Source organism: Trichechus manatus, unplaced genomic scaffold (genome assembly GCF_000243295.1).
Source record: "Trichechus manatus latirostris isolate Lorelei unplaced genomic scaffold, TriManLat1.0 scaffold00059, whole genome shotgun sequence".
NCBI lineage: Eukaryota > Metazoa > Chordata > Mammalia > Sirenia > Trichechidae > Trichechus > Trichechus manatus.
The window spans coordinates 11,792,466-11,810,035 of NW_004443995.1; the positions used below are offsets into that span (position 1 = coordinate 11,792,466).

The 17,570-nt window shown below is 35.5% G+C and overlaps 1 protein-coding gene across 4 annotated transcripts in view; it reads left to right on the forward strand.

Annotated features, from left to right (window-relative positions):
• SLC10A7 (solute carrier family 10 member 7) overlaps nt 1-17,570 on the forward strand; it is a 334,202-nt gene that overhangs the window by 93,483 nt on the left and 223,149 nt on the right. For all 4 annotated transcript variants that reach the window (XM_004378843.2, XM_023733574.1, XM_023733576.1 and 1 more), the window contains one exon: nt 14,857-14,895. In XM_004378843.2, the coding sequence (XP_004378900.1) occupies nt 14,857-14,895 (39 nt within the window). The remainder of the gene's footprint in view (nt 1-14,856; nt 14,896-17,570) is intronic.

Here is a 17,570-nt window from a genome sequence, read left to right on the forward strand (position 1 = left end):
GTGTAAACCTCAAAACCAAGTGCATATGAAAAAGCTAAATCTTAAATACCATATTCTGTTGTATTTTCAAATTTTTTTACTTAAAAAATTTTAAATATTTTAAACTTAAAAAGTCAGGTTTATTGATGTATAATGTACAGACAGTAAAATTTACTCCTTTGAAAGTAAATCACATGATTAGTTTTGAAAATATAAAGTTGTGTGAATACTATCATGATCAAGATAATAAAACATTGCTATCATCCCCAAAAGTTTTTTCATGCCTCTTTCACCCCCTCTTCCTTCCTGCAGCCCCAGACAGCCGTTGATCTGATTTCTGACTGTATAGTTTTGCGTTTTCCAAAACACTATACCAATGGAATCATATATCCGAAGCATATAGTTTAACATGATGCTTTTGCAGTCTGTGTTGTTACATGTATTAGTCGTTCATTCTTTTTTATAGCTAAGTAGTATTCCATTGTATAAAAGTATAATTTGTTTATTCATTCACCAGTTGAAGGACATTTGAAGAGTTTCCTATCTGGGACTTCTGCAAATAAAGCAAAAGCTGCTATAAACCTTTGATTATAAGTCTTTGTGTGAGCATATAAATATCTGTCTCTTGGGTAAACATCTAGTGGTAGGATGGCTGAGTCATATGTTAAGTGTAGGTATAATTTTAAAAGAAATTTTCAAGTTGTTTTCCAAAGTGACTGTACTGTTTTGGATTCATACCACCAACATCTGAGAGTTCGAGTTGGTCTGCGTTCTTCACCAGTCCTGTATTGTCAGTTTCCTTCTAAGTTTTAGCCCATCTGGTAGGTGTGTAGTGGTATCACATTGTGATTTTATTTTACATTTTCCTAATAATTAATGATGTTGAGCATCTTTTCATGTGTTTGTTTGCCATCCATATCTCTTCTTTAGTGAAGTGTCTGTTCAAGTATTTTTCCCATTTTTTTATTGGGTTGTCTTATTATTTAGTTGTAAGAGTTTTATATATTCTGTACACAAGTCCTTTATCAGATATGTGTTTTGTAAATACTACCAGCCTGTGGCCTGCTTTTTTCTTTTCTTAGTAGTGTCTTTGAAGAAAAAAAGTTTTAAATTGTGATGAAGTATAATTTATCAATTTTTTATTTAAAAGGTTTTTTTTTTTTTTTTGGTATCTGATCTGAGAAATCTCATCCTAACCCAAAGTCACAAAGATTTTCTCCTCTGTGTTCTTCTAGAAATTTTATAGTTTTGGCTCTTACATTTAGGTCTACGATTCATTCTAACTTTTTATATATGGTGTGAGGTAAGGGTCAAGGCTCTTTTTTTTTTTTTAAATATGGATATTCAGTTGTTCCAGCACATTTGTTGAAAAGACTATCCTTTCTCCATTTAATTACCTTGGTACTTTTGTCCAAAATCAATTTACTATATCTATGTAGGTCTGTATCTGGACTCAAGATATTGTATGTTTTTGATGCTATTGTAAATGATATTATTTTATTAATTTCAATAAAAATTACTTCCTGCTAGTATATAGAAGTACAATAGATTTTTATATATAGACCTTGTATTCTGCAACTTTGCTAAACTCACTTATTATTCCTTGTAGCTTTTTGTTGTTTTAGATTTGGGGGAGATTTTTTAGAATAATGCCATTCGTATATAAACACAGATTTATTTCTTTTCCAACCTTTTATTTGTTTTTCTTGTATGATTGCATGACTAGGACTTTAAGGTAGCAGTGAGAATGAACATCCTTACCTGTTCCTGATTTTAGGGGGAAAGCATTCAGTCATTCACCATTAAGTGTAATGTTAGCTGTTCATTTTTTATAAGGATATCCTTTATCAGGTGGACAAAGTTCCTATCAATTCTAGTTTTCTGAGAATTTTTATCATGAATGTATGTTGAATTTTGTCATATATTTTTCTGCAACTATTGACATATCATGGAAACTCTGTTGGTGTAGTGGTTAAGAGCTACGGCTGCTAACCAAAAGGTTGGCAGTTCGAATCCACCAGGTGCTCCTTGGAACCCTATAGGGCAGTTCTACTCTGTCCGTTGGGGTCATTATGAGTCAGAATAGACTCAACAGCAGTGCGTTTGGTTTTGGGTTTGGTATTGATATATCATATTTTTTTTCGTTGTTAAATCTGTTGATAAGGTGAACTGCCTTGATTGATTTTCAAATCTTATATCAGTTTTGCATTCTTGGAATGAACCTCGCTGGATCATGATGTTTTATCCTTTTTATATCTTGCTGGGTTCAATTAGCTCAAATTTTGTAAGGAATTTTTTGTCTATCTGTGTTCATGAGGATTATTGTTCTGCAGTTTTCTTACAATGTTTTGATCTGGTTTTGGTATCTAGCTGATGATAGTCTCATAAAATGATTTGGCAAATTTTCCCTCCTCTTGTGTTTTCTGGGTGAGTGTTTGCAGAATTGATATTATTTCTTCTTTAAATGTTAGGTAGAATTCACCAGTAAAGGCAAAATTATACAGACAGCAAAGCAATATCATCCTGGAGATTCTTTGTCAGTAAAGTTTAACCTCATATTCAACGGACTATTTAGGTTATCTATTTTTTCTTGAGAGAGCTTTGGTAATTTGTGTCTTTCAAGGAATTTGTCCATTTCATATAAGTTGTAGAATTTTGGGGCATAATACTGTTCACTGTATTTCCACATTATTCATTAGATATCTGAAGGATCTCTAGTATATCCTCTCTTTGATTCCTGATATTGGATATCTTTTGCCTTTTCTTTTACAGCAGGGATGGGCAAACTATGGCCTACAGGCCCAGTAAGGCTTGCTGGATGTTTTTGTATGGTCTGTGAGTTAAGAATGGTTTTTACCTTTTTTGGTTGGAAAAAGTCAAAAGAAGGAAAAAAACAAACCTGACACATAAAAATTATATGACAATCAAATTTTAGTATCCTTAGATAAAGTTTTATTGGAACATAGCCACACTCATTTGTTTTCACATTGTCTATGGCTGCTTTTGCATTACAGCAGCAGAGTTGAGAATTCAAGACCTTATGGACCACAAAAGCTAAAATATTTATTATATGGCCTTTTATAGAAAACATTTGCCAACCTGTTATAGAGGTTTGTCAATTTTAGTAATATTTATTTCAAAGAACTAGCTTTGAGTTTCATTTATCTTCTCTATTGTTTTTATGTTTTTTATTTCACTAGTTTCTGCCCATGCCTCTATTATTTACTCTTCCTTGTGCTTATTTTGTTTAATTTGCTCTTCTTTTTCTAATTTCTTATGTTTTTGGAAGTATGCTATCTCTTCCCATCTTAGGGTTCAGTGACATCATGTCCATAGTTTGAAATTAGCCATGGTAGGAGTATTTCCACCACGGAATCAGCAGATATTACAAAGAGGTGTGTCTCCCCTCATCCCAAGAGCCAGTTGTTAAACATTTACCGGCACACTACTTGTAATATCAATAATACAGCTCTTTTTAAACTTCCCAGAGGACCTCATGAGAAAAAATGATCTCAGATGAAAAGTTAATATACAAGAGGGAAGGGTTTACTAGTGAAAAATGTGATTTAAAATATAGATTTTAAATCTAGGGTTCTAAAAGAGATTATACAGTATCTGATCTGGAAGACATGAAGGATAGGATAGGCAGGCACCATTTGTTAATGATTTCAGTGTATTCCTATTTGAAGAAAAGTGCCTTGATTAGATCATCTGCAGAAGTCTGTTGCAGTTCTGTGAATCTATGGTAAGTTATTTCCCAGAAGATGGCAGGAAAGCTATTTTATTGCTAATGAAAAGCTGATGAGAGAGTTATTGCTGAGGGATTGATCCACTGCCCTTTTAAGAAGCTCTGAGATTCCCAGACCTCATGGATGGAAAAGAGCAGAAATAACAGAGTTAGGTAGCAAGAGTCCAAAATTTGTAAGAAACATTAGATGCTTTGACATAGGTTCTCACTTATGTTTTGTGGATGCCCTTCTAAACAAAGTGTTAGGGGAATTCTAGGCCAGTTCCTCTGTTGGTGTGCTGAGAGCTTAGTCCGTGTTGGCATTAAATAGAACTTCCATTAATTGATCAGAGAAACGCTTGTTCTGTATCACTAGGAGATACTGAAAAAGTGCACTTTAAAAGAAATTTTAGTAGTTAATTTCTACGCTTCCATAACTCTTTGATACCATTAATCTTTCTGTATTGTAGTTATTAATATGTCTGTCTTCTAGCCCTAGACTGTGAGCAGATACTCTGTGGTATTTATTTTTGTAACCTCGGTACCTAGCTAAATAAATTGCTTAATAAATTTGTGTTGAATAAATGAATAATTAGAGAGCATTTGTCTTATTTCCTTTTTGACAGGAGACACAAAACTGAAAAGTTTAAGAACAATAAACTTTAGGAATATTGAGAAACTGGCTTTTTAAAATATTTAAAAAAGATATAATGTCAAATAGTGTGTAACATTTTAAGTTAAATTTCATTCAACTTAATTTTTTTTTTTTCACAAGTGCTTAAATAGCTATTAATAAGTAGGTAGTAAGTATTTTCTGTTGAAGAGTGGAATGTTTAGGTAGTTTCTTGGTATTATCCTCAATTTCATTTAATTTTTAGTCAGGTATTTACTGAACACTTAATGTGTTCATAGCATTGTTCAAGCTTGCCTAAAGATTAAAAGGAGCCTCTAAAATTCTAGTTGTACTTAACATGTAACATTTATTGTAGGTATTTTTTCCAGTAAATACACAACCAGTACAAAAACAGTGAAAACCAAGGAAAAGCACAAAGGAAAAAAATATCCATAATCCCATAACCGCTATTGATGTTTTCACATATGCCCTTTATACATATATATATCCCATTTTTAAAACAGTGTATATGTATGTTAAAAACAGTATGTATGTTAAAACAGTATATATGCTAAATGTATGTTAAAAACAGTATATAAAATAGGCAGTGGGGGTGTAATAAGAGAACGTGGGGAATGTCTGGAGATAAGATGTATTCTGGCTTTGCCACTAGCTAACGTAACCTTGGGAAAGATCCTTCACCTTTCTGGGGTTCTGTTTCTTCATTTATAAAGGAATTGTCATTGTATCTAAGGGCCCTTCCCCTTGAAAATCCTGCTTACATTGAAATTGAACACCTTTGAAGACTGAAATTTCAGGAAGATGCAATTGAAAGTGTTGGGATAAGTCTATATTCATCTCAATTTTAAGGCAAATTAAAAAATTTTGAACTATTATCAATATTTCTTACTAATATCATTGGGTTTTGTTATTATGAACCAGTAATACTTGAAAGAACTTATATTTCCTCTAGAAGGCAAAACCACAATTGATGCAGTTATATGAACTGATAAATATGTTTTTAGGAAAATGTTAAAACAGTTCTTGCAAGCTTTTAAGCATGCTGTCAGAAGTAAGAAATACAGAATCATCACTACTTTGAGTACATGGTCTTTTGTTACAAAAGTATACCAAGGAGAAAATCAAAGCAGCTATGTAATTTGATTCTTTTTGAACCTCAAGGAAATTGATATTGCCTACCCTTCCCCCCTGCATGTTGTGGAAATGTAGATTGGTATGCAAGAACTATAGCATATTATGTGCCAAGGCTTTAAAAGTGTCAAAAGGTATCTGGTTTGTCGTAGAAGGGTCAGTTTGCACATTAAATGATTTTTGTTGAACAGTTAAGAAGTCCTTTTACTTTTACCATTTTGCACTTGGATTTTTTGTATGCATTTTAATGGTTATTTAAGAGTCCCCATGTGCTTAGAAAGGAATTGGAATATATGTGCCTTTTTAAAAAAGCCTCAGCACAATGTAGGTTATTCCATCAATACCATCAAATGACTGGGAGCTGTAGTTGGAACAATATGTAAAAATACAGCTTGTGAAAGATTTCCTTTATTAACTGTCATCATCCTCAGAATATATGTTCAAATAAACGTTGTGTAATAACTAAATTTGAGATTAATAGGCCCCTTAAGAAACAGCGAAGTCATTCAGAATAGTCAGTGAAAAATAGGCTGTAAGACTGTAACATGCACATATTGTCCTGCTTACATGCTCTCTCTGGTGTCATTCCCATTTATCACTGTCGGCGGGCTCTGTTCTCATTAAAACACTCTTGCACAAAAGCGACTTAATTTTCTTAAGAGGCGAGGACACCTGATTCAATTTAGCACCAACAAACAGTAACTTCAATATATTTTTTTCTTGCCTGAATTGAGATGAATAGTTAAATACAAGAATAGCAGCCTTCCCCCCTCACCCCCCGCATTCACCTCAAGATTAAGGATATTAAATAATTTTTCCACTGGTATCAAGAGATGGATCTGTAGAAATAGGCAAGAAATGTAGCTTACTCTTGGAAAAGCAGCTGATGTCAACCATTTACTCTTAAATTACAAATAAACTCGCATATGTTTAAACTTCTCATAGTTCCTGTAATATTTTTAAAACAAAGAATTAAGGTGGTCATTAAGAAGGCAAATTTTAGTGGTACATGTTCTAAAATTAATCTCTTCAAATTGGAGAATGCCTTGTTGCAGTACTATAGTCTCCATTTAGATTTATTTGTTGAGAAGAAATATTTAGTAATGATTTTAAACTATATGCTATTTTTTATCCATTGCTATTTAAAAAAATTCCAATGACATAAATAATGGAATTAAATGAAGGGTGCTCCTTTAATGTTGAGCATGGTGCATAAACTTATTTTAACTGGTGTCCTGTATTCCCTATACATTTGATTTTCTCTGGTATGGCTCAATAGTACTTACATACAATATGGAAACATAATTTAAAGTGTAGTTGTTATGGGATCTATACAGTAAAACTAGTACTAATTAAGTAGTCAGTATTAAAATGCCCTTTTGAGGTGCTTATCAGAAAGCCAATTATAATTGGCTGATAGAGCTATAGTTTATTTAAAATAACAGAATAAACTTTTCCTGCTTATTTTTGTAATTGCCTTTATGTAGCACTTTACAAAATCTCTTACAAATAAAAGAAAATATTTTAAGTTTCATGTTAGTTGAAGACCAAGGGTTGGACTTCAGTCTTTGATGCTTTAGTTCTTAAGTTTTTTCGGACTGAACCTAGGCTTAGGAAGGAAATAAATATTAAGGCCAGTCGCCTTCCTGTGAATCAGAGGCTGGATTGATATAAATTCACATAGTTGAGGAACTTCTTCAGAGTTAGACAATTCAGCTTTGATCCCCAACAGTTGTGACCAATGTCAGTTTTCTTTTCCTTATTTTTCAGTGATGTATTGTGCCATATGCAATGGGAACAAGAGACTATGCTAAATACAGATAAGATTTGTATCTTAGAGGAAGCACTTTTGATTTATCCAATCTGCCTGATTTCTCCTTTATTATTTTGTTTCTTGTTTAGGAACATGATTGTATCAGTTAGGCTTTCAGTAATAGACATCAGACTACAAGAGGCTTAAACAAGCATACACCAAGATGCCTGGAGGTAAGGGCTGCTGGCATTTGCTCAGTAGCTCAAAGACTTTAGAGCGGCTGCCTCTGCAATTCTATTGGCCTTTCTCTTACGGCTGCAAGATAGCTTTCACGGCTCTAGGCAAGAAGAGGAGAGGAAGGCGCAGTGCCAGAAACTAACCTCTCACCTTCGCATCTAGCACATAGCAGTTTATATCTCATTGGCCAGAACTTTGTTGCATTGCAGCCGTTAGCTTTTTCTTTTTCATTTGTGCTTTTTGTGTCTTGTTTGAAAAATTGTTTCCTTTTCTGAAGGTATACAAATATTCTTTTATGTTTTCTTCTGAAAGTTTTAAAGTTTTGTCTTTCACATTTAGGTCTTTAACATATCTAGTATTTTATTTTTTTAGTATATAATGAAAAAGACAATTATTCTTCCTTTCCTCACTGATTTGTAATGGCACTATTGTCATATACCAATTGCCACATATATATACATCTGGTTTTCCGTTTTAGAAATTCAATTTTATTCTTTTAATAATCTGTCTTCTCACTCTCGCCACCCCAACACACACGTATATACGCACGTATGGGGGCATCTTTTTTCATTATGGGTTTTATCTCTTTAATAACTTTATACATACTTATTTTATAGTCTATTTCAGATTTTTATATTACCCACAGACCTAGGGGTGCTAAGTCTATGTAGTTTATCTACTGTCTTTCTTTTGGTGTTTACTTCTCATATACTTTGTAATTTTTTATTATAAGCTCCTATTCAGAGGAGTTGTTTTATCTGGGAATTCAGTTTGTTCTGAGTTGCTGAAGTGTCCCCAAAGAGGGTTTGCATGTGCTCCTTCCAGGGCTTCAGGAGTTTTACTGGTCCTTGACCTATTTTGTCTTGTCTTTTTTTTTTCTTTCCTTTTCTTTCAAAAATTAATCTTTAGATTGGTATTCTTGTATCATATGGGTAGTGTAATTCAGTCCCCACACCCACTCTTTATGCAGGTCTTATCTTGAATTTGTATGTAGGGTTTTGTAGTTTCTCTTATACAGTGAGTTGGGAGCAGTCCTTCCAGAATTTTGCTCTGCTTTATTCATGGATCAGTATCATCCAGGGCACTGTAGCATCAACTCATGTCTTTTACCACTCTGGCTTTGACTAACTTCTTTATGTCTAGTACTTGTTTTTCTGTTTTGTTTTGTTCAGTACTACTCTGTCCTGTAGGGTCACCGTGAGTGGAATCCATGTGACGGTGATGGGTTTGGTTTTTGGTTTTATGTATTTAAAATGCTGTGCTGTCATTGTAATCTCTTTATTGAGGTGACATGAACTCAAGGATTATAGGCATAAAATGCCTTCTCACATACTTCTCTTCCCCACTTGCCTTTGACAGCATCTCTGGTAGATTTTACAACATTCGGGCCATTTTTGGTTATAAAAATCATCTCATAGTAATTAGGACTAACTTTTAGGTATTAAATAACCCTGACCAGTCTAGCTTGAAACTTCAAATTCTCTTTTTTCCCCAGTGTAGGCCTTATCTATGTTTTTAAAACATAGACAATTATACTTTTCTTCTTACCGAATACATACACATATGATAAAAATATGGATGGGCAAGACCAGTAGGGAAGGAGTCACGGTCTGTTTCACTGTTTTGTTTGTTTTTGTTTTTACCTTCTTACCTTTCCTGCTTCTGGCTTCTTCAGAGTCAGGATTAGAGGGAGGTCAAGTGCATCAGAGGGGGTCAGGAAGAGTGAAGATTGGTGCTGTTGTAATCTGGCCAACAGTGCCCTCTGTCATAGCCAGTGTCCACGTGTTACCTCTTTTTGCAGTATGTGTTGGGAGAGAAGGTTCTTCAGAATGCACCTCCAGCCCCTGCCCCTAATCGTATACCTTCAGCCTCTTATTGCTGGAGTCTCTTCCTACTGTCTTGAGTGTAATCTCTCAAAAGGAATCAAGTCGGACAGCAGTCTTCCCAGGCATCTATTTGGCCAACAAGGAATTGACAGAACCTTGCCTTCTTTCAGAATCGGGGTGTACTTTGCCCAGTTGATTACCTTCTCTCCTTGCCCTACCATTGTGGTCTGTTCTAGGCAGCCTCCCACTTTTGCCTTTTCCAGTCAGGAAGCAAGTTCTCTCCTCCCCCAATTTTAGGGGATGCACGATGATGTTTCCAAGACCTCGCACAGTGTACACTCTCTGCTCCTGTGCTATTGCACCTCAGTAAACATCCAGCATTCTTGCTTCCTTGCAATTTTTCCTGTCTCCATTGTTAGTTCTTTTGTAGATATCACTGCCGTCCTCAATTTGGGAGGTGTGGTGGGCAGATCTACTTTCTGTCTAAGGAAAGGAGAAAAAGTCAAAACATCCTCTACTTCTAGGAATTTCCTTTTATCAAATCTCTGGAATTTCTAGTCTTCTACAGCCTGCATGCCGAAGTGACCCCTGTTCTAGTTTTGGTATCTTTTCATAAGTATTGCATGGACTGGTATCTTTAGAATAGTGGGGTACTTGGCCACATATTTGCCTTAGCTTACAGCATAAGTTGAAATTCTGAGACAACAATAAATGCCACATTTTATTGTTTGGGTAAGCATTTTGGTATACTTTGACTGGAAGGCAAAGAATGCAACAGCCAAAGCCAGAAGTTTCATAAAATTAACTTGCAATAAATTGTTTACACTCATTATAAACAGTGGATTTTTCTTTTATTTATGAACTAGCATTATGAAAATTTTAGATGTAACATCATAAGAGAAGACTTGGGTAGGACCTAGCAATGTTCATATACTTGAAGTACAGTCATTTAAAAGAGGAACTAGGCAAACTTACATAATTCCAGAGCATGGGCCTTGGTCAATACATGTAGGTTTTAAGGTTAGTGTAAGGTAGAACTTCATAACGTTTAAAGGCGTTCAGCAATGGAAGAGCCTGCTTTTAATGAGTTAGAGAAATCTTTGTCCCCATTGTTTTAAGTTTTTTAAAAATTTGCCTTTTTATTTGAAATAATTCCAAGTAGGTAATGAAGAAATCCATTATTGAACTTGCTCAATTTTCCAAAATAATTAAATAAAGACACGCTGTACAATATATAATGAAATATTAGTAAAGTATCATATGCTGGGTAAATCAGACAGATACCAAAGCAATATATTATCTAAAAATGTATAATATAAATGAAGCCAATTTACTGAGTATTAAAAAAATAACTCAATATGAACTCTTTTCTGATAGTATTGAGCTAATTATCCATCAAATGTAATTACATCAAGCCTTATACTTTGCAGATGGAATTTCTGAGTTAATAATGAAAGCATTAGTGTGCAGGTCATTCATTGGCACAAGAAATATTTGTTCCTTCACTCATTCACGCATTCATTGATTCAGCAACATTTTTTGAGGCTTTACTGTGAGCCAGGTGCTGCTGTAGGCACAGTGGATACAACCTTGAACAACTTAGACAAATTTCTGTAGTGATGGAGCATTCTAGAGAGGGAATGGGTTTTGAAATTTTTTTTTTTTTTAGCAAAGGAGATAATAACAAATGAAATACTATATTTAAAAGTCAGCAGAGTAGCCCAGGTATGGCTACCAAAATGTTGCTGTTGTTTTTAGTTGCTGTTGAATCGGCCCCCGACTCATGATAATTCCATGCATAACAGTACTGGACCGTTGTGATCCACAGAGTTTTCATTGGCTGGTTTTCAGAAGTATATCGCCAGGCTTTTCCTCCTAGTAGAGGAGAAGAAACTCATATCGCAAGAGAGTATGGTGGCATAATCCAAAGGGTCCTACCTTCAGAACAAATTGTCTTTGGTGGCTCATGGTTGATCTCAGCACATGAAGTTTGTATTCCGTATACAAGCTATAAAGCCATGTTTGTTTTAATACAAAAATAACACTGGTTTTTTGGTATGTTTTGAAAACTGAACATTCACATGATGTAGATGTCTCAGGAGGATGTACTGTGTTCACTCTGTGGCTTCTTATACCCCCAGCACAATGATACGTGCTCCAAAGGATGCCCAACCTCCAGCTTGTGAGACAATCAGCAAGAGGTATCATTGATATCCTAAGTGGCATTAGAAATCTTCATTTTATTTTAAAATAAAATATTTATTATATTTTTAACACAAAGGGGTTCAGAAAATGGCTCAACATCTCCCTGCCCAGACAACCCTTGTGAAAATATAAAAAAGTAACATGTTTTAAAAAAAGAAAGCCAAAGAGGACAGACAGAACAAAATAAAAACAAACCAGCAAAACAAACCGACTTCTACCCAATCTCTTTGAACAGAATTAACCATAGTTAGAAATTTTTTGTGGAACCTTTCAGAAAAAAATAATTTATTTTTAAACTTGCTTGTGAGTGTGTATGTGGGTGTGTATATATTTGCATAATAGGGACCATAAACACTGTTTTGAACCTTGCTTTTTTTACTTACAATATCTTGGTGTGCTTTCATATCAGTATATGCAGATTATCCTCTTTTTAATGGCTGCAGAGTATTCCTTGGTAATTATAGATTTTACACTTACACACATCTGCTATATTGCAGTGGTAAATTCTAAAACATTTATGTGGCAATATCATAATAGGAAGGTTCAGGCATTTTAAAGGAAGTAAAACAAGATACTGTGAAAGACAGTCTTATATTGGGTAGGAGATGGAACTAATGAAGTCTGAATTTCTTGTCATTGTTAATGCTTGGGGTGGTGACAGTTGTCAGATCCAGCCTCTGGATTCTCCCAAACACATAGAATAACTTGGGAGGAGAGGTAGACTTTGGACATCCTACTTCTTTCAGCAATTCTGTTAGCAGACATGTGAATGTGTAGAATAAGCTTCATGAGATTCCTCCCTTAAAAGTCCTTAGAATGCAATGGGGGTAGGCAGGCATGTAAATAGGTCATTTCAATACAGTGTAACAAGTGCCATGGCAGAAGTATGCTCAGGATGTTCTGGAGCAGGTGTGAGGACAGTCAGTCCGCATGTAAGTGTGCATGTATACGTGTGCCAAGGTGTGTGTTGGGGGTGTGATCAAAAGCATGGAAGGGCAATGCTTGTGCCTAGTCACTAAGGATGAATGGGAGTAATCTAGGTGGAGGAAAAGAGAATGGCATTCCAGTCCAGGGAGCAAGGAGGTAGGATCAAGATGATGAGATTGGGGAATCACAAGTAGCTTAGTGTTGCAAGAATATAAAATTTGAGGCAGAGAATGAGATGGACAGAGACCTGTTCATGGTAGACATTGTACATCATGGTAAGGAGCTGGGAATTCCTCCTAAAGTCAGAAGACGTGCATATCTTTCATTGTATCAGTTAAATACTTCAAATATTCATCATTACTCTTTGGAACTCTGGGAAACAACTATACACTTGGGCCAACTATTAGCTCAGTTATCTGTTGCACCCAAGATCCTTGGTTCAGTTTCAGATTTCACAGGCTTCTGCAGATTACCCAGAACCTCAGCCAGCTGTCTAAAAAATATTGCCAGAGCTCATTGTGAGGGTGGACTGAATGACAGTATAGGTGAGTGAGTTCAAATCCATCATCGCTGCCAGAAAAATAAGGATAAGTGCCACGCTGACACGGCTGGCCTGCAGCATCTTTGGGCACCTAAGGTAGCCCATCAGTGTCATCGCTGTTGTTTATGAGATGCAGGACCACAGCCAATCCACATGAAATATATTGCTTGTGTTCAGGTTAAAAAGGGAAACGATGGGAGTGGGAGTATGGTGATTTGATTTATTTCACTTTGACTGCTGAGTCTTTTTACTTCAGATAATTCCATGTTTATGTAAATGCTAGACAAAACTGCTAATTATTTAGTGTAAAGTTGGTGAAAGGCTCTGGAAAGAAAGAAGTTTGAAAGAAAGGAACTGAAAGGTGAAGACCTCGTTTCTTTACTAAGAAGAGAGATAATCCGTTTTAAGCACAAAATTGGGTCTAGCAGTAAAAATTGTGGGGAAGGTGCATTTCTGTAGGAAGAAAGGCAATGTTCCTTGTTGATGTTACCAAAACTCGTTTATTTATACATTTTTACTTAGTTTTACTCCATACATAAAGCTTTTTTCCTGGTATGTTCCATAATGGAATTCCAGGAAGATGTGTTAAATATGGTGCTGTAGTTTCCAGTTGCCATCTGTAATGTTTTATTTAGCTGAATCTTTTTTTTTTCCCGCTACTCCCTGCACAGCACAGAACACCATATGCCATTGTCCCTGTCAGGAAGCAAAGGTTTCCCCGGTCTGTGCCTGTGCCTATGTTTATGCCACAGAGGAGCTGTGGTCCAGTGCCATCTTTTATTGATAGGGCCAGCAAAGGAGAAATCTAATGAAATTATCAAAGCTTTGAATTAATTATGAACTTGAATAGGAGAGCTCAGCTCTCTGGAGCCAAGGATCTCATTACCCATTCACTCTCATTGCATCCTCTTCTGGAGCAGAAGGCATTTTCAGCTACGGCTCTTAGCCTGCCTTTGGACTTTATTCAAACTTACTAAACTGACATCCTCTTCTTACTACAATGTGGCTGATAATGTCCATGATGATTAATTTAATTCTGCTGTGGATCTACAGGACATGTAAATAAGTTTTCTCTACCCTCCTTTTGCCTTTTGTTATTTTTTTTTTATCTCTCCTTTTCTTTCATCAGTTGGATTTTATACAAGTTTTTATCCTTTTGGGGTCATATGAGAAGCTTTCAGGATTCAGGTGTAGCTTTGTGGAATATTGTGATTGATTTAAAGTTAAGAGCTATATTACATCTACTATGTATTCCCTGGATGTTTAGGTAAGCACAGTCAAATATTTCTTCTCTGAATTATGAACACCAAATTGAAGTTTTGCTTGCTTGTTGCTACTTTAGAATTAACAGTCTAGCCAGTAACTTCCATGGTCTTAATAGCATTGTTCATATTTCTAATGTGCAGTGTATGGGAACAACAGATCTCACTTGTGGTTGCGGCTCATACAACTTATGTTCACTGTTAGGCAGTAGTTAATGTTTACCTTACAGTTCTGTTTTTCCCTCTCTTAGGAATATGGATTTTTTTTTTTTTTTGATAAATAAATCAACCTCTGATTGTTTTGAGTCTAGTAACAAAATCAATAACAACAAGGTTTCAATTTACTATTGGTGATAATTCTTTTGGTATTATCATATAGATTCAAAACATCTCATGGCAAGCCTTTTCTGCTTGCTTTTGAGACCCATTATTTATGAATTCCTAAGCTGCAGCTCATCTATCTTAGTAAACTACAGGCCACTGGCAATTTTTGTAAGCAGTGACTAACTTTGCTTTATGGAGTCAGTGTTCTGAGGTTTTGAATAGAGGGGGAAGGGAGAATGCTAATCTTTGCTTTTCCTATTCTTACTGCTTTCAGTGATTTTCTTTTCCCCCCCATTTATTTTCTCTACAGGCAGCTGCGATATTTAATTCAGCCTTTGGAAGTTTTTTGGTAAGTAAACGTGATTTAACCTGTCTATTTTAACTTGTTGTGATGTTGTTTGTATGAAAGATTTAGTGAGAACTGAACTCGTTTTACTATTTGGTTAAATATAAAAGTTCTTGAATTTTTTCATGTGCCATCATCAATATCCTGAAGAAAATTAGTTAATAAATAAAGCAAATGTTCTCTTATAATATAAGTTGGAGGCTTGAGTTTAATATTCCATTTAATGGATTCAAGGAATCATTTAAAACACTACATGTCTCTTTATAGAGGTTATGTCAATATATTGATCATTTAATGAGGTCTTTTAGATTATTATTATTTTGTGTCATGGGACCAAGATTTTGAAAAGGAAACATGACCCAGCTGGTCAGAAGGGGAATGCTAATTTCCTTGTTGACTTGTCATTTATTTTCTGTATTTCATTGTCAATGAAGCTACTGGTTTGGGTACTTCCAAGAAATCTATGTGAAAAAAAATTCAAATGTAGAAATAACTAATGAGTAATTTGTAAGAAAAGGCAATATTTTTGGAGGTATGAACCATAAAGTTTATCATAATAAATTCAAAAGTAGTTCAACTTGCATATATAGAGCCAAATATAAGACCAATTATATTTCAGCATTTTTAATTCTTATTTTTTGAATACATAATGTAACAAAGACTTGATTTGAAAGAATGGGAAAGAAAATACATTTTACGTTAACTGAGTATTTTTATTTATATCTTAAAACTTTGCTAAAATCATGAAAATAAATTGGAACATTGTAGTTTTGGATACATAACTCATTAACAAGCATGTAGTTCGGTGACTTACAAAAATTTGAGAATAAAGTCAGTGGGGTATAAAATGATTCATGAGTCTAGCTAAAATATCAGTGACCTGTGTTTAAAATGCTCTTATGTCACTTAATGTTGTATGTATTTAAATGTAATTGAAGCTTTTAAACATATTGTTGCACAGCGTTAATTCTACATAGTGCTACACATCTTTGAATGTCACTTACTGTTACAGAGCTTTTAATGGCGTCACTTCTGCAAAATATATGCTTAGAGTCTATCTTATTTTTTAAAAGGTAGGACTATTGTAATCTCCTGATGCTGTATTATTTATCATAGGGTTTTAGAAGAGAGGGAATGCAGTCTATTTAACAAAATTGGTTTCTAGAGCTACTTATTTTAGATTCGGTACTATTTTGCTAAGTCATTATTTCACATGTACAAGTGTTATTTTCTATATGTTGCCACAGTTGTTTGACAGAGTAATGTCTGTAAAATATAATCTTGCTGGATGCCAATTTTTATGTAGTTTGAAATCATATACATACACTATCCTGGTTTCCTAAGCTGGGTCTCTGACTCTTTAAAATGGTATGGCTAATTGAGAAAATAAGGCTTGAGGCAATTATCTGAATAACTGAAGCAAGATCCACTATCCCCTAGTGGAGGATGAGCTCACTAAGTGTAGTTTGGGCTTTGCACCAACTGTATGAACATATTGTGCTGTCTGTTCTACGAGGCCCAATTCTTTTTTTTTTTTTTTAATTGTACTTCAGGTGAAGGTTTACAAAACACTTTCTCATTAAACAGGAGTACACATATTGTTTTATGACATTAGGTTAACAACCTCATGACATGTCAACCCTCTCCCTTCTCAAACTTTTTTTTTTTTTGGTGAAAATATACATAGCCAAAGATACAACATTTCAAAAATTTCTACATGCCCAGTTCATTGACTTCAACTACTCTCTCCAATTGTGCTGCTACTCTCACTTTAGATGAAGGTCTACAGAACAAAATAGTTTCTCATTAAAGTTACTACACATGTTGCCCTATGACAATGGTCAACAACCCCACTACACATCATCACTGTCCTTACTCAACCTTGGGTTCACTATCACCAGCTTTCCTGTCCCCCCCTGCCCTCTAGTCCCTGTCCCTGGACTGCTGTGCCTCATTAGTCCCGTTTTGTTTTATGGGGCTGTCCAACCCCCGGCTGAACGGTGAACCTTGGAAGAGACTTCACCACTGAGCTAGAAGGGTATCTGTGGGCCACACTCTCGGGGTTTCTCTAGTCTCTTTTAGGCCAGCAAATCTGGTCCTTTATTTGTGTGCCAGAATTTGTTCTACATCCTCTTCCAGCTCTGTCCAGAACCCTCTGTTGTGATCCCAATCAGAGCAGTCAGTAGTGGCAGCTGGGCACCATCTAGCTGTACTGGACTCAGTCTGGTGGAGGCCTTCGTAACTGTGGTCCATTAGTCCTTTGGACCAGTCTCTTCCTTGTATCCTGTTCTCTTCATTCTCCCTTGCTCCTGAAGGGGTAAGACCAGTGGAGTATCTTAGATGGCTGCTCACATGCAGGCTTTTAAGACCCCAGACGCTACTCACCAAGGTAGAATGTAGAACATTGTCTTTATAAACTGTGTTATGCCAAATGAGCTAGATGTTCCCCGAGACCATGGTCCCCACAGGCATCCGCCCAGCAGTTCAGTCCCTCAGGGAGTTTGGATGTGTCTTTGGAACTTCCATGACCTTTTCTTGTACAAGTTGTGCTGGTTTTCCCATTATTGTGTACTGTCTCACCCTTCACCAAAGATACCACTTACCTATTGCCTATTTAGTATTCCCCCCTCACCCCTCCCATCCCTCGTAACCAACAAAGATTGTTACATTTTGTGTGT